The sequence below is a fragment of the Aedes aegypti genome, chromosome 2 (assembly GCF_002204515.2).
Source record: "Aedes aegypti strain LVP_AGWG chromosome 2, AaegL5.0 Primary Assembly, whole genome shotgun sequence".
NCBI lineage: Eukaryota > Metazoa > Arthropoda > Insecta > Diptera > Culicidae > Aedes > Aedes aegypti.
Genome location: NC_035108.1, coordinates 241,490,207 through 241,509,381, shown reverse-complemented (window position 1 = coordinate 241,509,381; position 19,175 = coordinate 241,490,207). Strand labels below are relative to the sequence as shown.

General features: G+C 41.5%; 2 protein-coding genes across 2 annotated transcripts in view; both read right to left on the bottom strand.

The window, feature by feature from the left end:
• The window catches only part of LOC5571156 (ubiquitin-conjugating enzyme E2 R2), a 61,190-nt gene extending 54,199 nt beyond the window's left edge, over positions 1 to 6,991 (bottom strand). The window contains exon 1 of the mRNA XM_001653422.2: positions 6,446 to 6,991. The gene's annotated coding sequence lies outside the window, so the exon portion shown is untranslated. The remainder of the gene's footprint in view (positions 1 to 6,445) is intronic.
• Positions 6,992 to 10,942: 3,951 nt separating this feature from the next.
• LOC110676505 overlaps positions 10,943 to 19,175 on the bottom strand; it is a 29,473-nt gene continuing 21,240 nt past the window's right edge. The window contains exon 6 of the mRNA XM_021844594.1: positions 10,943 to 18,425. Within this exon, the coding sequence (XP_021700286.1) occupies positions 11,137 to 18,425 (7,289 nt within the window). The 3' untranslated portion in view covers positions 10,943 to 11,136. The remainder of the gene's footprint in view (positions 18,426 to 19,175) is intronic.

Genomic DNA, 19,175 nt, shown 5'->3' with positions numbered 1-19,175 from the left:
GTACTTAAATATGTTGGAAATATGTTTTTATAGGTGTGTAAAAGAACTGTCCGGGATTACGAGCCAATGTTTCAAGATCCGGACATCTTCTAAAAGACCCAAATCTGACTAGTGTAAGGAATGAAAAATAACTATGAAATGTGTAGTGAGATATCAGCATTAACGATAATATTAGATAAATTGATTATATCTTCCTTAATAACAGTACGAGCCGCATCGACTGCAATTCAAGCCACATGAACTTAAGCTCAGGTATTCGAACCACTAATATCACAAAAATGCATCTTTTTTCTATATGCAGCAAACGTGGACATCAAGTTTATTAAAGATTGATGTTTTGTTTTGTATTGGTATGATTTGCACGAAAATTAAACGAAAATCAAAAACTTAAAAACAGTTGTCCGGATATCGATTCAAAAGTGTCTGGATTTAAAGACAACACTAGCATCAGGGGTCCGGATTTGAGGACAAAACATGCTTCATTGTTTGAATGATTTTCAAGTAAAAATGCTGTTTTTTGCCAAAGAGTTCATTATTCTCGCTAAGCTCTGGATTAAAACAATGTTCAAAACACTGTGACATTAAAAGTTTTCTAGAACAACACATTATATTTTGAACATTTGTGTCGACTTAAGCGTCCGGGTATTGATGCAACACGGTAGAGGTTCTCTCAAAATTTATTCATAGGAACAATTTATTGATAAAATATATTCCTAAATAGATGCTTAAGTACCATGATGGTTTGATAGACAAAACGAATTTCAAAGACAAAGAGAACAATTAGGATGCATATTTTAAAACGTAATGACGACAATAGAAGATAAACATCTAAGGTATTAAAATTCTTATAAAATTAGAATGAACGAGATATTCAAAAAGAATACTAAACATTTCAACCTAGTTCTATAACAATTAATTTACACCATACTAATAATAACTTAGTTACTATTGCACTGTGTTTTATTTTCTCGATTTCATACGCTTTTTGAATAGCGCCCAAACCGTTGATTTTAGCGATATAGTTTGTTCGGAGAAGTTTCTTGGTATATTAAAGCGCAACTTTTGACGAAAAAAATTTTTTGATCAATCCACCTAGCAGTGAGACAGAAAAACTATTTTTTTAAAACATTTAGATAGACATATGGTGTCTTCGGCAAAGTTGTAGAATTGGCAATTTGAAACAACTTTGTTGAAGACACGATTTTTCTATCTCTTATACTTTTTGAGATATATGCCGTTGTATGTGAATGGCCCCTTAAAATCATATTTTTTATCATAACTTTTTTCCAAGATTTTTAACATTTTTTGTGTTTTCTACAAAGTTGTTTGTCATAGAAAAACCCGTGTTTTTGCTGAACATATCATCACTCTATTTTTTAAAGTAACAAAGTTATTAATGAATTAATCTTTTTTCAAGGGGTAGTTTAGGCCTTTATAACTGGCTTCGGCGCAAAATGGCGCAGACAACTCTTACAAATCATTAAAGTACCATATCTCCCCTTTCGGCATTTGATACAAACTTTTGTCTATAAGCGTCTATGCATGTGTTTTTACTATCAAACAAGTAACCTTATTAAAACGAATTCCACTGATAATTATTTTACTTTAAGAGATAGAGAGGTGCGATGTTCAGCAAAAACACGCGTTTTAATATGTTGAACAACTTTGTAGAAGACATGAAAAATGTTAAAAATCTTGTAAAACAGTTACGATTTTTTAACATAAAGTACACAAATTTGTATGAAAAAACTCGTGTAAAATAATTTTCGTTCATAACTTTTAACCTAAATTTTCAACATTTTTCATGTCTTCTACAAAGTTGTTAAACATCTTAAAACACGCATTTTTTCTGAACATCGCACCTCCCTATCTCTTAAAAAAAGAATTATCAGTCGAATTCGTTTTAATAAGGCTTACTTGTTTGATAATAAAAACCCATGCAAAGACGCTTATAGACAAAATTTTTTATCAAAATCAAAACCATATATGTAAGTTAATTGAGAGATAGAAAAATCGTGTCTACGACAAAGTTTTTTCAAATTGCCAATTCTACAACTTTGCCGAAGACACCATATGTCTATCTAAATGTTTTGAAAAAAATAGTTTTTCTGTCTCACTGCTAGGTGGATTGATCAAAAAATTTTTTTCGTCAAAAGTTGCGCTTTAATATATCAAGAAACTTCTCCGAACAAACTATATCGCTAAAATCAAAGTTTTGGGCGCTATTCAAAAAGCGTATGAAATCGAGAAAATAAAACACAGTGCAGCCCAGTTAAGTTGTAATAAAAGCTGGAAACATGACAAATAGAATAAATATTGTTGTTAAGGGGACACGGGAGACCGTGTTATTTTCGCTATCTTTCGTCTCACTCTAACAATAATCATCAAAACTTTGTGGAAGCAAATCTCGAGTTTTAGTGAACCAATGAAGCTGAAAATTTATCGGGTAGTGCATTACATATATAGAGACATAGTGATACATTTTTGCATCGATATATGGAGTGGTTCTTGGGATTTGCTTTTTGAAATGGATAGGATGAATATGATGACGTCCCGTGCGGCCTTAAAACTAACGTGTGATTTTTCGAGCTTGAAATACTATCAACAAAGCAATACAGTGGGATTCCGTTTTTGGCTTGCTCCATTTTTGACAACAAATTGGATCCGTTTTTGGCAACATTTTTTATTGCCATTGAAATTTGTAATATTTTGTAAATATCATCGTATCTTTTGTTTTAGTCTTTCGAAAAGCAAGTCAGCTTCAAGCTTACCGCATTTCATAGCTGAATTGTTGACGATATTCTCTTAAATCGCACCAATCGCTGGGAGTACCACGGTGCTGTTATTTAATTCTTAATGGTCGTGGGCTCAGAACGTTTTATGAAGTCATTAATCTCTATGAGTTGATACTCTTAGATACAACTAGAGTTCCAACATCTTTTCTCAAGTATTCACGCTGTATGACAGGCCTGCCCAACCTTTTTGAATCGCGGGCCAAATCTCAGATACAATATTGTGTGGCGGACCGAAAATTTTTTAGTTAAGAAATTTCAAATTTGTTGGTGCAATCAATTATAAACATTTGATTTGAAGAAAATCATGTTATTCACGTTGGACATTGATATGTGCGTCTCTAAACGACATCTTTTGAGCAGCGATTTTTTTTGTAAACTAAAGTGATACAAATTTCTTTAGAAGACACTGAAAAAATGAATTTTTCTCTGACAAATTTGCAGAAAATTTTATAAGAATTGCGTTCAGGATTTCGTCAAAACTCTACCAAGTGTTCTTTTAAAATTTTGCTTTGAAACCTGTGAGTATCTTGCCCAAGATTTTTTAAAAGTTATTTTAAAAATTCTGTCTCATCATTTTCATAACATTCATCCTGCCAGGGTTTTCTTAGAATTTAAATCTCGATTCTGTAAAAAATTGCCCTTAGGATTCCGTCTGAATTCCACCAAGACTCATTTTAAAATCCTATTCTAAGAATTTTACAAAAGTGTGTCCTGCTCAAAGTTTTATGAGTAATTCTTTGAAGGATGTGTGAGAACCTTAAACAAGATATTGTCCTTGATTCGGTGATGACTAGGATTCTATGGAATACTACTACGGATCATTAGGTAAGAATCATTTTTTTCCTTAAAATCCTTGTTAGATTTATGAGTAATATTGTACAAGAAAATAATTTGTCTGTCATAATTTGTTAGTCAACAATAGGCGAGGTTTTTAGCCGTCCAAAATTAGATGAATTATCCTAGTAAAGAAAGCTTTTGGAGAGATTTATTATATTTAATCCTTATAAAAATAGGCTATATACATTTTTTTTAAATTAACGTCTGAATTTGTTGAAAAAAAAAATCAAGCAAATATAGGAGGATCTAAAAATACTGTTAAGAATCTTTAAATTTAAAAGTCAATAAATTGAAAAACCCTAAATTGTAATACTAAGCATTGGAATACTCAAACATCAAGATGCTAGAGCAGCAGAAGGGCCAAATATGAGAAGGGTCTTCAAGCTCTTCGCGGGCCGCATAAAAAGACGTCGCGGGCCGGATGCGGCCGTACGTTGGGCAGGCCTGTTGTATGACCAGCACACTTCAGTATGCCGGTAGATGATACAGGTAATAAAAATCATTTTTCTTCATATTTGGAACAGCTCGTTTCAACAAAGCACAAGAATTGACAGAAAAGCAGCAAACCAAGCCAAAAATCGCGATATTCGCAAAATTCCTAGCAAGCTCTTGGATAGCTGTCAATTCATATCTGACTCATTAGCAAGGTCCTGAGGATTCCAAGCGAAGTACTTCAGAGTTCTAGCGGGTTCCTGTGGACTCTTAACGGACACCTGAAGATTCTTATCGGCTCTCGGGGATCCTGTGAAATCTGTTGAAATCATATGATTGATTTATAACGTACAAGCTCAACTTCTAAACACAATTAAATATCATTTTAAACTGAAGTGATGAGGAACTTTTTTTTTGTATGGTGTTCAGTTGGAACTGCTTGACAGCTTAACTTGTCAAGGCTGAACCCTCGGTCTGGCTTTTGCCAAGTTTCCCCTCTACCAGGACCAATACTCAGACGGACTAGGCTATGGTGCCCACATGAACACTGTTTTTTATTCGTATTGTGACGTGGTAGTTTCTGAAAAGTACCCATATAAATTTGTCGTTTAAGTGCTATTTTGATTACTCCTGTCTTTTACGTAAGATTAGAGTCTTAAATGTCAATTGTCGTTAAGTCTTAACAAAATTAGGCTGTTTAGTAGCAGTTCTAGTTAATTTCGTTTTTTTTTTGTTGTTAAAAGTATTTATTGGTCATTCATTACGTTCATATATCCTTAAATAAAAAGATCACTTTCCTTGTCTGTTCAACAATTTCTCGAAACTAGCATGTGTTCCCTAATGATCGATCTCAGCGTCTTACTTTCCATGGTCATTTTTATAGGGAACAAGATTCACTTTTCGGTGGCAAATGCAATGCTTCACAACGCCTACTTTCTACTTGTAAATTTTGCGAAATGAAGCTGGAATTAGATTATTTATACCATTGTTCTTATTATGGCAATGTCAAAACCATATGAAAATAAGATCTCGGGGTAATTAGTAAAATCAAACAAACCGTTTGTAGAAACGAACTTAAAACTTAGTTTGAAACAACAATTATTCACATTACAAACAAATTAGTTTCAAACAAAACAATGAGTTTGGGACAAAAAATTTTAGATTAAAAATAACAAAATTGTCAGTTTGAAATTCAACAAACATTTTGGTTGTTTCAAACTAGGATGTTTTTTCTCCGTGTAGGTTAACGATGGTTCTCGATTACTTTTTCAAATCGACGGTTTTGAGAAAATTAATTAAGAAGAGTCACAACCTGTCTTCTAAGTCTTTTTTACAGTTAAATCTCTCTTACTCGATATTCCGTTTCTCGATATCGAGTTAGAGAACCATAGTGAAAGTTGGTTTTCATGGCTAACTCGATGGTCCCTTGGATCGCAGTTGCACTGGTTTTGTCTTCTGTAACTCAATACCTCCCTAACTCGATGGTCCCTTCAATTTCGAGTTAGGAAGAGTTGACTGTAAAATGAATCCCCTTTTTGGACATTTTTTCACCGTGTACATCGCTTAAATTTTACATGCCATCAGCTCGCGTTAAAGTACTAGGCAGTTCCTATTGACTGTTTAACGATAAACTTGCGACGATCGACGCACCACCATATTTCATGTAACGGAGGTTATTAGAACTAACTTGGAGGTGATGTTTTGGAGGTTATTTGGCAATTTGGAGGTTAAAATTACCTCCAAACACTAGCGATTTTGCGGTGGGATGTTGACGTTTGATCACGAATTCTTTCCTACAAAAATTGTATGACAAAATAATAAGCCGTTTCATTCAGTTACTTACAACGTTTTTGTACCAGTGTATCTCTCCATACAACGGAGCGGTGGAAGTAGCGGTTAGGTTGCGGAAGTTGAAAATCTTACTTACGCCGTTTTGTAAATTCTAAAATTAAACGTTCTAAAAATGATAAATCGAGTCGTTCTAAAGCGGAACGTGTAGAATTTCGTCTGCGAAACACGTAAGATTGATAAATGAAGTTTGTGCACTATTCTGACTTGAGTCTGCTTGAAAAAGTTTTTGAGAATTTTATAATTGTATACCTACGAGCTTGATATGAAAACAGTGCTCTGTACAAATATGAAATTAAGTCACTGTAAAATCAGACAGTTCAAACTTCGAATAATTTGAATGTGACGATTTATGATGTCCTTCTATGCTTTTCAAGGCAAAAACTGAAAGTATTTAATGATAATTATATTGAACATTTCAGTAGGTAGATATTTTCATGATCATTGCATTTATCAAATAAACTTTCCATTTTAATGATTTTAATCCCCAATCGGAGCACCGCAGCGAATAAAAACAATGGCGGACATCTTACCTGCTGCTGCTTTTGCTGCCTTAAACTGCACTGTTGTAATTAGTGCGATTTTCAGTGGAAAACTCTTCCTTTCACTGACCTCCAAAGTACAATTCGACACTTCCAATTCCCAATTTGACCTTTTCCGAGTAAAATTTACAAACTTCTGCTGGCCACTGCCTCAAAATCCATCCGTTGGCGACCGAGAAAAAAGAACTTGGCACAACTACTCTTCCGGAGCACTACCTTCCCAACTTCCACTTCCACTCCCGATGACTAAAATCGAACGAAATTGCACTTGCACTTCCCCCAATTTGATGAATCACCCGAAAACTTTTTCACAACGAATTTCCGAACGTCTGCGACGATGAATTTTCCGAGAAAAATAGGCGAACGACGAAAGAATAATCTTTTTTTCTACCCCCGAGTTGGATCCGCGAATGGCTGCGCTGCTGCTTTTTGATGGCCTGCTGGGACGACGACTGACTGACTGACTGCTGCGACTCGAAAACTTTATTTTGACAACAAAGAGATCTTTTTCCTCCTTCTCGAAAACGCACACTGACAGCTAGCTCTGCGGGATGACAGCAATCCATCAAGACGAGTGAAAAGGTGAACGAAAACAAACCGTTTCAAACGGTTTCAACACGGTAAACGTGAAATAGGGAAATTTGAGGTTTTTATTCGAGAAAGTGCAATCACCGGCCGAGGTGCGGCGCTGTGCAATGAGCAATCAGATTGAAATGGAATCACCACGCTGATTGACTGTTTAACGATAAACTTACGACGATCGACGCGCCACCATATTTCATATAACGGAGGTTATTAGAACTAACTTGGAGGTGATGATTTGGAGGTTATATGGCAATTTGGAGGTTAAAATCACCTCCAAACACTAGCGATTTTGCGGTGGGATGTTGATATTTGATGACGAATAAACATTGTCATGTTTCATAATCAAAAGAAAAATGGAAGCAAATTCCGCATTTCGAGATTTTTTTTTTGCCGTGCGTAATTTACTTAGGTTGATAAGCAACAAACCAACGAGCGAGTCAAGTTTGTTGTTGCTGGATTTGACATTTTGTTGTGTCTACAAACATTCAATGCAGGGATGTTATAAATTTTGGAAAAATCTCCACTTTCTATACCCATAGGGTTGAAACAACTGTGCCGCACGACGAAATTCACCTCAAATTCCCAAATTTTCAAAAAATTGTAAGAAAATCAGGAGTGCATATAAAAAATATCTGAAAGCGTCCATAATCATTAAAAATAATCGCCTTTCGAAGAAAAATATTAAAATTGGGGGTAAGGTCTGACGGAAATGGTCTATTCCTCATCTTACCAACGGCCAACTGTTTGCTGCCGCGCGGGAGATCATTGACATTCACATCATTGACGCACAGCCGAAGGTCAACACGTCGGCAACTCACAGAATGTCGCACTCATTCTGTGAGTTGCCGACGTGTTGGCCTTCGGCAGAATTTTCACTCAGTCGACTAGTCAGCCAGTTCTGCATTGCCACATTGGTCCCAAAGTCATATCTAGGAAGACAAAAATGATTGCGCCTAAACCGTCAATTTTAGATACATGGTGTCTTCGGCAAAGTTTCTCCATATTTTTAGGACATTTTTTTCAGTGATGTAAAATTAGGGTGGCCCACATGGTTTACGAGATCAGCACATAAACTTTTTTGCTGACGCATTTAGGACTACACAATGTTCTACAATGTTTTAGAACAACCAATTTGGAGCAACTTTGCCGAAGAACTCAAATTTCTATCTCTTACGGTTCGCGAGTTATGATTTTTTTTAACAAAAATGTTAGGGTGGTACTGAAAAACCAGTTTTTTCTTGATAACTTTTTATGCGATAATTTCTCGCAAAAACGTTGTTCCGAGCACTTTTAGAACTTTTAATTGCGCAACTTTTTGCCCAAGAAACTACTGTTCTATCTCTTAAGGTTACAGCACAGACAAACAGACGTCACACTCTCATCATTGTCCATCGACCACCTTTTAAACTGTCGATTCAAAAATATGGTAGGTGGCCAATCCACCACCCGCAGCGCTGCCATCGTTTTTGTTTGTGTTTGACGTTTACACACTACCGCCATCTGTTGGCCTGTCGGCCAAACACACCGATTTTAGCATTGGGCGTACATGTCCTCGTGACTATAATTTTGATCGAAATTTGTTCTAAGTGTTACGTCTGTTTGTCTGTGGTTACAGAGTTATCAGAAATTATCTTAGAAAAAATGGTTGTTTTCAAATGCCGATATCTCCGAAAGGTGCAAACGGATTTTCAATCTTTTGTCGCCATCAGAAAGCATTGGTTGCTTCATTCTGTGTAGTTTTAATACATGCGCTGCGTGGAGCTGGCTTAGCGTGGAGTGTTTGCTTGACTGTACGAGAAGAAGCATTCTTGCAATGAGTCACAAGAATGAACAGCGCGTGGATAAATGAATCCTACGCCACGCGGGAAAGGCTTCGCGAACCACTTATCGGTGTGTTCATTTTGCTTCTTCGGCGTTGCATCCGTTCGCTTTTTGCGATGCTCTTCGTGACGCAAAAATGTAAAATGAATTTTGGCGAATGTTGGATCGCGAAGTTGCGTCGATCATTGTTCACGAAGAAGATCCATCGCAACACTGCTTTTCGATTTGATTCGATCTCAAATAAAAAGACAAGGATACTTCAACGCCAACAACGCATTCCAACAGATGACCGGATGGGACAACCCGATTACTACTCCTGGATTGACGCGTATCTTCAGGATTTTCGTCTTCACTAAACTCTTGATCCATTTCCTGTGCCCCGGATAGCATTGATTAACACCATAAAATAACCACAAAAATGGTAATCAAGATATTTTAAATGAATCTCCAGTAAAATCTTTTATCGACGAATTTCCTTATTTTCTAGAAATCTCATTACTGACAACATTTTCGAAGCCAACTATAACTCTCCCAATCGTCAGTTTGCCGATCCACACCGGGATTATCAATAGTATTTTTTTCTCATACGACTTTTGTCGCTTCCGTGCGGGTTTTGACGAGGGCAAAGCCTAAATTTGTTTCCTCCAGCACTAGCGCCACACAGATGGTGGTGGGCTTCAAAAACTAGCGCTTTCTTCAGGGAGTTGGAAGTGAGAGATGTCATATTTGTCTGGTTGCACTCCAATGGACCAGTGCACGAGTTCACTAATTTGACGTTTGAGCGGTGCCATACTCACTCTTTGCCATAGTACATAACATAAATAACACGGCACCGCTCAAACGTCAAATAATGAACTCGTGCATTGGTCCATAACTGACAACAGCTCTGATCGTTCTATGACAGATTGTTTTTGTTCACTTTTGAAATAATCGAAATTTATTTGAATTGCACGGTGACGTCATCATAAAATCGCTCTCTTTCCCTCCTTCGGGAAATCTGAAAACAATGGTGCCAGTACCTGTCGCAACTACAACTCTACAACTATTGACTGTTTAACGAGAAACTTGCGACGATCGACGCGCTACCATAATTCATATAACGGAGGGTATTAGAACTAACTTGGAGGTGATGATTTCGCAATTTGGAGGTTAATATCACCTCCAAACACTAGCGATTTTGCGGGGGATGTTGACGTTTGATCACGTATGCTGATGTTGGCGATCAAAAGAGTGGTTGAGCTGAAGCTAGTGCTGAAGCCCTTTGTGGCAGATTAATAGCCGTTTCTATCAGTTTTCGAGACCTTGTCACCTCCCCGAATGAGACGGAGACAAAGATGGTAGAAAGGAGAAGCAGGGACATTGGTTCCTAAACTCATGAACCAATCAATCTTACTACCGGGTTCGAATACAGCACTCAGGCAAATGGACTATCAATAAACATAGGAACCCCTTATGAAAATTCGCCACTAGGAATCGGGTTGAAATTCATAAATTTGCCTTATGAAACCGAAATTTGAAAACAAAAATAGTTGTCGCGGCAACCTGGAATCGAACCAAGGACCTTCCGATCGATAGGCTCGTGCGTACACCCCGCTCCTATCGACGCCTTGGTGTGGAGTGATGCTAAAACGATACATAAAACGTTCGTATTGCGATAATCGTTCCATCTTTCATAAGGCAAAATGTATGAATTTCGATAGTCCAGTTCGCTGCGTGAGGGAAACTCGTCAAAATCATGGCAAAACCAAGGCATAAATTTAACATAGTAAAATAGGAATGGTTTTATTATTTACGGTTAGGGTGTGTACTTAAACCTAGGTGAAGTGAGCGTCAGTGTTCGGTGTATCCCTCGGAGACCGCAGAACCAGGAGCTTGTCCGGACAAACCGTATTGCCGGTAGGACAGCAACCACTCCGCGACAAAGCCCACTACATAATGTAAGTCGTCCCATGACATTTAGTACTGCGAGAGAATCGTGAACATCAGATGGTGATTGTGGAAGCCAAGAATGGAGTAAGACAGAATCGCGTGAAACAGATAAAGGAGACTGTCGTGAATTCTCATACATCAAAACACATACAACTTGTATAATTTGTTTATTGCATTTCAAGCAAAGCCATATAATAGATATGAATAATATTAGTGTAACGAATAAAAAAAATATAGCAATGAAGCTTTTTTTCATCAAATTTATTCACTTTTTGCGTAAAGTAGGCATCAACAAGCTGCTATTACTGCGATAGCTATTTTTTTTTCGATAAGGACAGTCATTGCGATCATCTTCTATCATGCATGTAGTAGGTGTGCTGCTTGGTTACTTTCGAAATCTTAAGGTTATCGTTGATGGCATGGGCAGGGCAGCGTCCATCATTCTGTTGCACGTACTGCATTTTGTATGAGCTTGTGCCGTGGAATTTGTTGTCATCGCCAAACGAAATGCTGGACGCGTTGGATTTTGTTGAACTTTTTGTCGTATTCAGTGCAGCATGGTAGTCACGCAGCACTTTGGTTTGTTGCGTACTGCTGGAATGTTGACCGATGGAGCTACTGCTCGTCGTTACATTGGTCGATGTGTTCAGTGTAGGCGGCGGACAGGGCTGCAGCTTGGTGCGAGATGTGATCGTTCCCGATTCCAATGTTTTCAAATAATTCTGCATTCGAGAGTCGGCAGATTCCTTCTCCCGACGATGAAGAGAGCTGTAACTGGTTCGATTCGTTGTAGAATACATTGCACTGTCGTTTAGATTGGAAATACTCTTTCGCTGGATTGATCCGGAAACACTCATGCTACTCGCATTGGCTGGCTGTACATTGGACTGCTGTTGTCGACATAGAATAGAATTGCCAGCATTTTCGGATGAGAATGTACTCTTCCGGTTAAAATGTTTGTCAGATCCAGTACTGGAGTCTTGAGATATGACCTGTGAGGATGATTTCGACTCTGTTCGTTTCGACTCGCTGCTTTCTGTTTTTGACGATTTCATCATCGAAGATGTCGATTCAGAATGTGTTATGATGTTAGAAGACTTGCTGTGAGCGCCATTGACAGTTGAAACCATGTTGGAGCCCTTTCCTTCGTTGGGTGATACATGTACTAGTTTCCCGCCAATTATCTTTGACGTCGTTGATTGCTTACCAGTACTAGACGTTTCTTCTCCAAGGATGATACTAGAGCTACCACGTTGTTGATTTCGACCAGATTTCTGAACATTATCAACTTTAGTGTCAGAAGAATCTTTGACATGTACCAACTTTCCTCCCACTAGCTTCGTGCTTTGACTACTACTGGAATGCTGACTAATGTTACTACTAGAGGAAGTTTTCGCAACGGAATGTTCCTGTTTGGAAACTGTGCTGCGTACTTGTTTGTCTGATTGGACGTCATGCGCATCAGACACCCTTTCTGTTACTGTTCTGGTAACCCACTTGCCACCAACCAACTTCTTTACCTGCACTTGAGTAGTACCGCTATCAACGGTTTTACCACCTTTGTCAACACCATTCAAACCGTGAACTATGTTATTCGTTGAACGTCCTTTACCTGTAACTGTTTTCGCGGATTCATGGCCATGTAACGCAGCTTGCCCATCGAATCCAGATGATCGTTTCTCATTGAACGATTTATCGACTTTTACCACTCCGTCCTCGACGACCTTCTCGAGCCCTGAATGCTGAGTGACTGCCTTGTCCGTGACCACTTGTCCATCGATAACCACACGCTGACTCGCGGAAGAGACACTTGAACCCGAGTGGCGTTCTTGTGATGTTACATGCGGTCCATGACTCATCGGTATTCCTTGGAGATCAACTGATGAATGGACAACATGTTGGCTTGCAGAGGACGTTGTTTGACCGGATGTTCTCGACGTCTTACTAGATGTATGGTGTTGAACGTCGGATTCCGCCATACCAGCTCTCAGGGAGGGATGCCCCTGCGGTTCATGTGGACTATGCGCGTCTTGAATCCATCCACCCGACGAATGAATAACTTGCTGATTTGTAGAGGACGTTGAATGAGCCGATGATTTGGATGTTTTACTCGTAGTAATGTGTTGTGAAGACATACGTTTTTGTTGGATATCGGAACCTTGCATTACCGTTCTCATAGATTGCGAAGTAGCATTTGGCTCAAGAGGTCTTTGCCCATGAGGACCATCAATCATTCCATCTGTGGATTGAATGATGTGCTGGCCTGAGGTAGACGATCTGGAAGTTTTGCTAGTTACATGATGTGTTGTGTCCGTTCCCTGGATTATGTTTTTCATTGATTGAGTACGTGCTGAAGTAACTTCTGTAGTCGAAGAGGCTTGTGACACACCGCTATGGATGCGTTCTTGAATGTTTCTAGATGTTGATTGCTCGTCAACATTTTGAATTGTTCTCGAATCAATGACGTTCTGTGCTACAGATTTCCGGTTCACATCATGTTGATGAATTTGTGACGTCGATGATGTGATTTGATTTTGATGTCGTTCAGATGCTTGAGACCGGCTGGTGTTGTCTTCCGATTCCAATGTGGTTATTTTCTTTCCTGATGCTTTTGGTTTATCACCTTTGAGGATCGTTGTCACCGTTTGAGTCGTTACCATTACAGCTCCGTCCAAAATACCGTTTTCGTGCACTTCCTTAATTTCAGCTTCCTTACGTTGTTTTTGTTCCTTGTATTGTTTCAACGAGTGGAATTCACCTTCGATATGAAGATTATCATGAGGCTTAACTTGTTTAGGTCGCTCGACTGGTTGAAAACCAGGTTTTTCAACAGGCCTTTCGAACTCCCCTTCTGGTCTGAGGTTATCTCCGTGCCGAATGGGTTTTTGTCTTTCACCAGGCTGATATTTTGGTTTTTCCGGTACTTGGAATGAACCTTCCGGTTTCAGATTATCCTCAGGACGAACCTGTTTAGGACGTTCAGCAGGTTTAAATTGTGTCTTCTCTGGACGTTCAAAGTCCCCTTCAGGGCGTAGGTTGTCTCCGTGTCGAATGGGTTTCTGTCTTTCACCAGGTAGGTATTTTGGCTTTTCTGGAGTTTCGAACGTTCCTTCTGGCCTCAGATTGTCCTCAGGGCGTACTTGTTTCGGGCGATCAGCAGGTCTAAACGGAGACTTCTCAGGACGCTCAAAATCTCCTTCAGGGCGAAGGTTATCCCCGTGACGAATAGGTTTTTGTCTTTCACCTGGTTGATACTTTGGTTTCTCAGGTGATTCAAATGAACCTTCTGGTCTCAAATTGTCTTCTGGGCGGACCTGTTTTGGACGTTCAGCAGGCCTGAAGGGTGATTTTTCAGGACGTTCAAAGTCTCCTTCTGACTTGAGATTGTCACCATGACGAATAGGTTTCGGTCTCTCACCCGGCTGATACTTGGGTTTTTCGGGTGATTCGAATGCTCCTTCTGGTCTCAGGTTGTCCTCTGGGCGAACCTGTTTCGGACGTTCAGCAGGACGGAATGGAGCCTTCTCGGGACGTTCAAAGTCTCCTTCTGGGCGGAGATTATCATCATGACGAATAGGCTTCTGTCTCTCACCAGGCTGATATTTGGGTTTCTCGGGCGACTCAAATATTCCTTCTGGTCTCAGGTTGTCCTCTGGGCGAACCTGTTTCGGACGCTCAGCAGGTCGGAATGGAGCCTTTTCTGGACGTTCAAAATCTCCTTCTGGTCTGAGGTTATCGCCATGACGGATGGGTTTCTGTCTTTCACCAGGTAGATATTGCGGTTTCTCGGGTGAGTCAAATGTCCCTTCAGGTTTCAGATTATCTAGTGGTCGAACCTGTTTTGGGCGCTCAGCAGGCCGGAATGGAGCCTTTTCAGGACGCTCAAAATCTCCTTCAGGACGAAGATTATCATCATGACGAATCGGTTTCTGCCTTTCACCAGGTTGATATCTTGGCTTTTCTGGCGATTCAAACGATCCCTCAGGTTTGAGATTATCTTTGGGAATCACCTGCTTTGGTCGTTCTGCTGGCCGGAATTCAATCTTTTCAGGTGTGGTGAAGTCCCCTTCTGGTCTGAGATTATCATCAGGTTTGATTGGTTTTGGTCGTTCACCAGCAATGTACACAGTTTTTTCTGTACGTTCAAACGTTCCTTCCAAATGTAAGTTGTCCTCGTGGCGAACAATTTGTGACCGTTCGACCTTACCAATAGCCACTGGCTGTGGGCGTTCGAATTCACCTTCAGGACGTAAATTATCTTGAGGCCGTACTTGTTTCGGCCTTTCAGCTGGTTTAAAATCGGGTTTCTCAGGACGCTCAAATGCTCCTTCAGGTTTCAAATTGTCTTCAGGACGAACTTGCTTCGGCCTCTCCGCAGGTCGGTATTGTGTTTTCTCGGGTGTGGTGAAATCACCTTCCGGTCTAAGGTTATCATCATGTTTTATCGGCTTAGGCCTCTCACCTGCTACGTAAACATGCTTTTCTGTTCGCTCGAAAGTGCCTTCCATATGCAAATTGTCCTCATGTCTCACGATTTGCGCACGATCTACTTTTCCAATTGCCGTTGGTTGCTTAGGACGTTCAAAGTCTCCTTCAGGATAGAGATTATCTTGAGGTCTAATCTGTTTTGGTCGCTCAGCTGGTTTGTATTGAGGTTTTTCTGGAGTGACAAACTCACCTTCTGGCCTAAGATTATCATCATGTTTTATCGGCTTAGGACGTTCTCCGGCAATGTAGACAGTCTTCTCAGTTCTCTCAAACACTCCTTCCAAATGCAAATTATCCTCATGTCTTACAATTTGAGATCTGTCAACTTTTCCGACGACAATGGGCTGTGGACGTTCAAATTCACCTTCCGGCCGCAAATTATCTTGTGGTCGAACTTGTTTTGGTCTCTCCGCTGGGCGGTACTGGGGCTTCTCTGGTGACTCAAATGCTCCTTCTGGTCTCAGATTATCCTCTGGACGAACCTGTTTGGGACGTTCAGCAGGTCGGAATGGAGCCTTTTCAGGTCGTTCAAAGTCTCCTTCTGGACGTAGGTTGTCATCATGACGGATGGGTTTCTGTCTCTCACCAGGCTGATATTTGGGTTTCTCCGGCGATTCAAAGGCTCCTTCTGGTCTCAAGTTGTCGTCTGGACGAACCTGTTTTGGACGCTCTGCAGGTCGGAATGGAGCCTTCTCTGGACGCTCAAAATCACCTTCAGGACGTAGGTTATCATCATGACGGATGGGTTTCTGTCTCTCACCAGGCTGATATTTGGGTTTCTCCGGTGATTCAAAGGCTCCTTCTGGTCTCAGGTTGTCCTCTGGACGAACCTGTTTCGGACGTTCAGCAGGACGGAATGGAGCCTTCTCAGGACGCTCAAAATCACCCTCAGGGCGCAGGTTATCGTCATGACGAATTGGCTTTTGTCTTTCTCCTGGCTGATATTTTGGTTTCTCGGGAGATTCAAATGCTCCTTCTGGTCTTAGATTGTCCTCTGGACGAACCTGTTTTGGACGCTCTGCAGGTCGGAATGGAGCCTTCTCTGGACGCTCAAAATCACCTTCAGGACGTAGGTTATCATCATGACGGATGGGTTTCTGTCTCTCACCAGGCTGATATTTGGGTTTCTCCGGTGATTCAAAGGCTCCTTCTGGTCTCAGGTTGTCCTCTGGACGAACCTGTTTCGGACGTTCAGCAGGACGGAATGGAGCCTTCTCAGGACGCTCAAAATCACCCTCAGGGCGCAGGTTATCGTCATGACGAATTGGCTTTTGTCTTTCTCCTGGCTGATATTTTGGTTTCTCGGGAGATTCAAATGCTCCTTCTGGTCTTAGATTGTCTTCTGGACGAACCTGTTTTGGGCGCTCAGCAGGTCGGAATGGAGCCTTCTCTGGACGCTCAAAATCACCTTCAGGACGTAGGTTATCATCATGACGGATGGGTTTCTGTCTCTCACCAGGCTGATATTTGGGTTTCTCCGGTGATTCAAAGGCCCCTTCTGGTCTCAGATTGTCCTCCGGGCGAACCTGTTTCGGACGTTCAGCAGGCCGCAATGGAGCCTTCTCAGGTCGTTCAAAGTCTCCTTCTGGACGAAGGTTATCGTCATGGCGGATGGGTTTCTGTCTCTCGCCTGGCTGATATTTTGGTTTCTCGGGAGATTCAAATGCTCCTTCTGGTCTTAGATTATCCTCTGGACGAACCTGTTTTGGGCGCTCAGCAGGTCGGAATGGAGCCTTCTCTGGACGCTCAAAATCACCTTCAGGACGTAGGTTATCATCATGACGGATGGGTTTCTGTCTCTCACCAGGCTGATATTTGGGTTTCTCCGGTGATTCAAAGGCCCCTTCTGGTCTCAGATTGTCCTCCGGACGAACCTGTTTCGGACGTTCAGCAGGCCGGAATGGAGCCTTCTCAGGTCGTTCAAAGTCTCCTTCTGGACGAAGGTTATCGTCATGGCGGATGGGTTTCTGTCTCTCGCCTGGCTGATATTTTGGTTTCTCGGGAGATTCAAATGCTCCTTCTGGTCTTAGATTGTCCTCTGGACGAACCTGTTTTGGACGCTCAGCAGGTCGGAATGGAGCCTTCTCTGGACGCTCAAAATCACCTTCAGGACGTAGGTTATCATCATGACGGATGGGTTTCTGTCTCTCACCAGGCTGATATTTGGGTTTCTCCGGTGATTCAAAGGCCCCTTCTGGTCTCAGATTGTCCTCCGGACGAACCTGTTTCGGACGTTCAGCAGGCCGGAATGGAGCCTTCTCAGGTCGTTCAAAGTCTCCTTCTGGACGAAGGTTATCGTCATGGCGGATGGGTTTCTGTCTCTCGCCAGGCTGATATTTGGGTTTCTCGGGAGATTCAAATGCTCCTTCTGGTCTTAGATTGTCCTCTGGACGAACCTGTTTTGGACGCTCAGCAGGTCGGAATGGAGCCTTCTCTGGACGCTCAAAATCACCTTCAGGACGTAGGTTATCATCATGACGGATAGGCTTCTGTCTCTCACCAGGCTGATATTTAGGTTTCTCCGGTGATTCAAAGGCCCCTTCTGGTCTGAGGTTGTCCTCTGGACGTATTTGTTTAGGACGCTCTGCAGGTCGGAACGAAGCTTTTTCGGGACGTTCAAAGTCTCCTTCTGGACGAAGGTTATCGTCATGGCGGATGGGTTTCTGTCTCTCGCCAGGCTGATATTTGGGTTTCTCGGGAGATTCAAATGCTCCTTCTGGTCTTAGATTGTCCTCTGGACGAACCTGTTTTGGACGCTCAGCAGGTCGGAATGGAGCCTTCTCTGGACGCTCAAAATCACCTTCAGGACGTAGGTTATCATCATGACGGATAGGCTTCTGTCTCTCACCAGGCTGATATTTAGGTTTCTCCGGTGATTCAAAGGCCCCTTCTGGTCTGAGGTTGTCCTCTGGACGTATTTGTTTAGGACGCTCTGCAGGTCGGAACGAAGCTTTTTCGGGACGTTCAAAGTCTCCTTCTGGACGAAGGTTATCGTCATGGCGGATGGGTTTCTGTCTCTCGCCTGGCTGATATTTTGGTTTCTCGGGAGATTCAAATGCTCCCTCTGGTCTCAGGTTGTCTTCTGGACGAACCTGTTTTGGACGTTCCGCGGGCCGGAATGGTGCTTTTTCTGGACGTTCAAAGCCGCCTTCTGGGCGTAGGTTATCGTCATGACGAATTGGTTTTGGTCTTTCACCAGCAACATAAACTGTTTTTTCGGTTCTCTCAAATGTTCCTTCAAGAAACAGATTGTCTTCTCGCTTGATAACTGGGGTTTCGCTCTAGCCTGATGAAAAACAGATGGTTGAGGACGTTCAAAATCACCTTCTGGTCTTTGTTGCTTTTTCTGGGCGAACTTGTTCGGACGAGCTCTCAGCTGGTCGGAAATGGAAGCCTTCTCAGGTCGTTTCAATTAGTCTCCTTCTGGACGAACGCGAGGTTATTCGTCATGACGAAATCGGCTTCTGTCTTTCACCAGGCTGATATTTGGTTTCTCGGTGATCATCCTTGGTCTAGATTTCTCTGGCGAACTGTTTCGGACGTTCAAGCGTGGAATGGGCTCCGCAATCTCCTTCTGGCGCAGGTTATCAGCGATGCTTCTGTCTGGACGATTCAACATGTCCTCTGGTCTGGTTGTCTTGGACGAACTTGTTCGACGTTAGCGGTCGGAATGGAGCCTTCTCAGGTCGTTCAAAATCTCCTTCAGGGCGCAAGTTATCATCATGACGAATCGGCTTCTGTCTTTCCCCAGGCTGATATTTTGGTTTCTCCGGTAGATTCAGCTCCTTCTGGTCGTAGATTGTCTCGTGGACGAACCTGTTTCGGCGTTCAGGGCCGGTCGTGAATGGAGCCTTCTCAGGTCGTTCAAAGTCTCCTTCTGGCCGCAGGTTATCGTCAT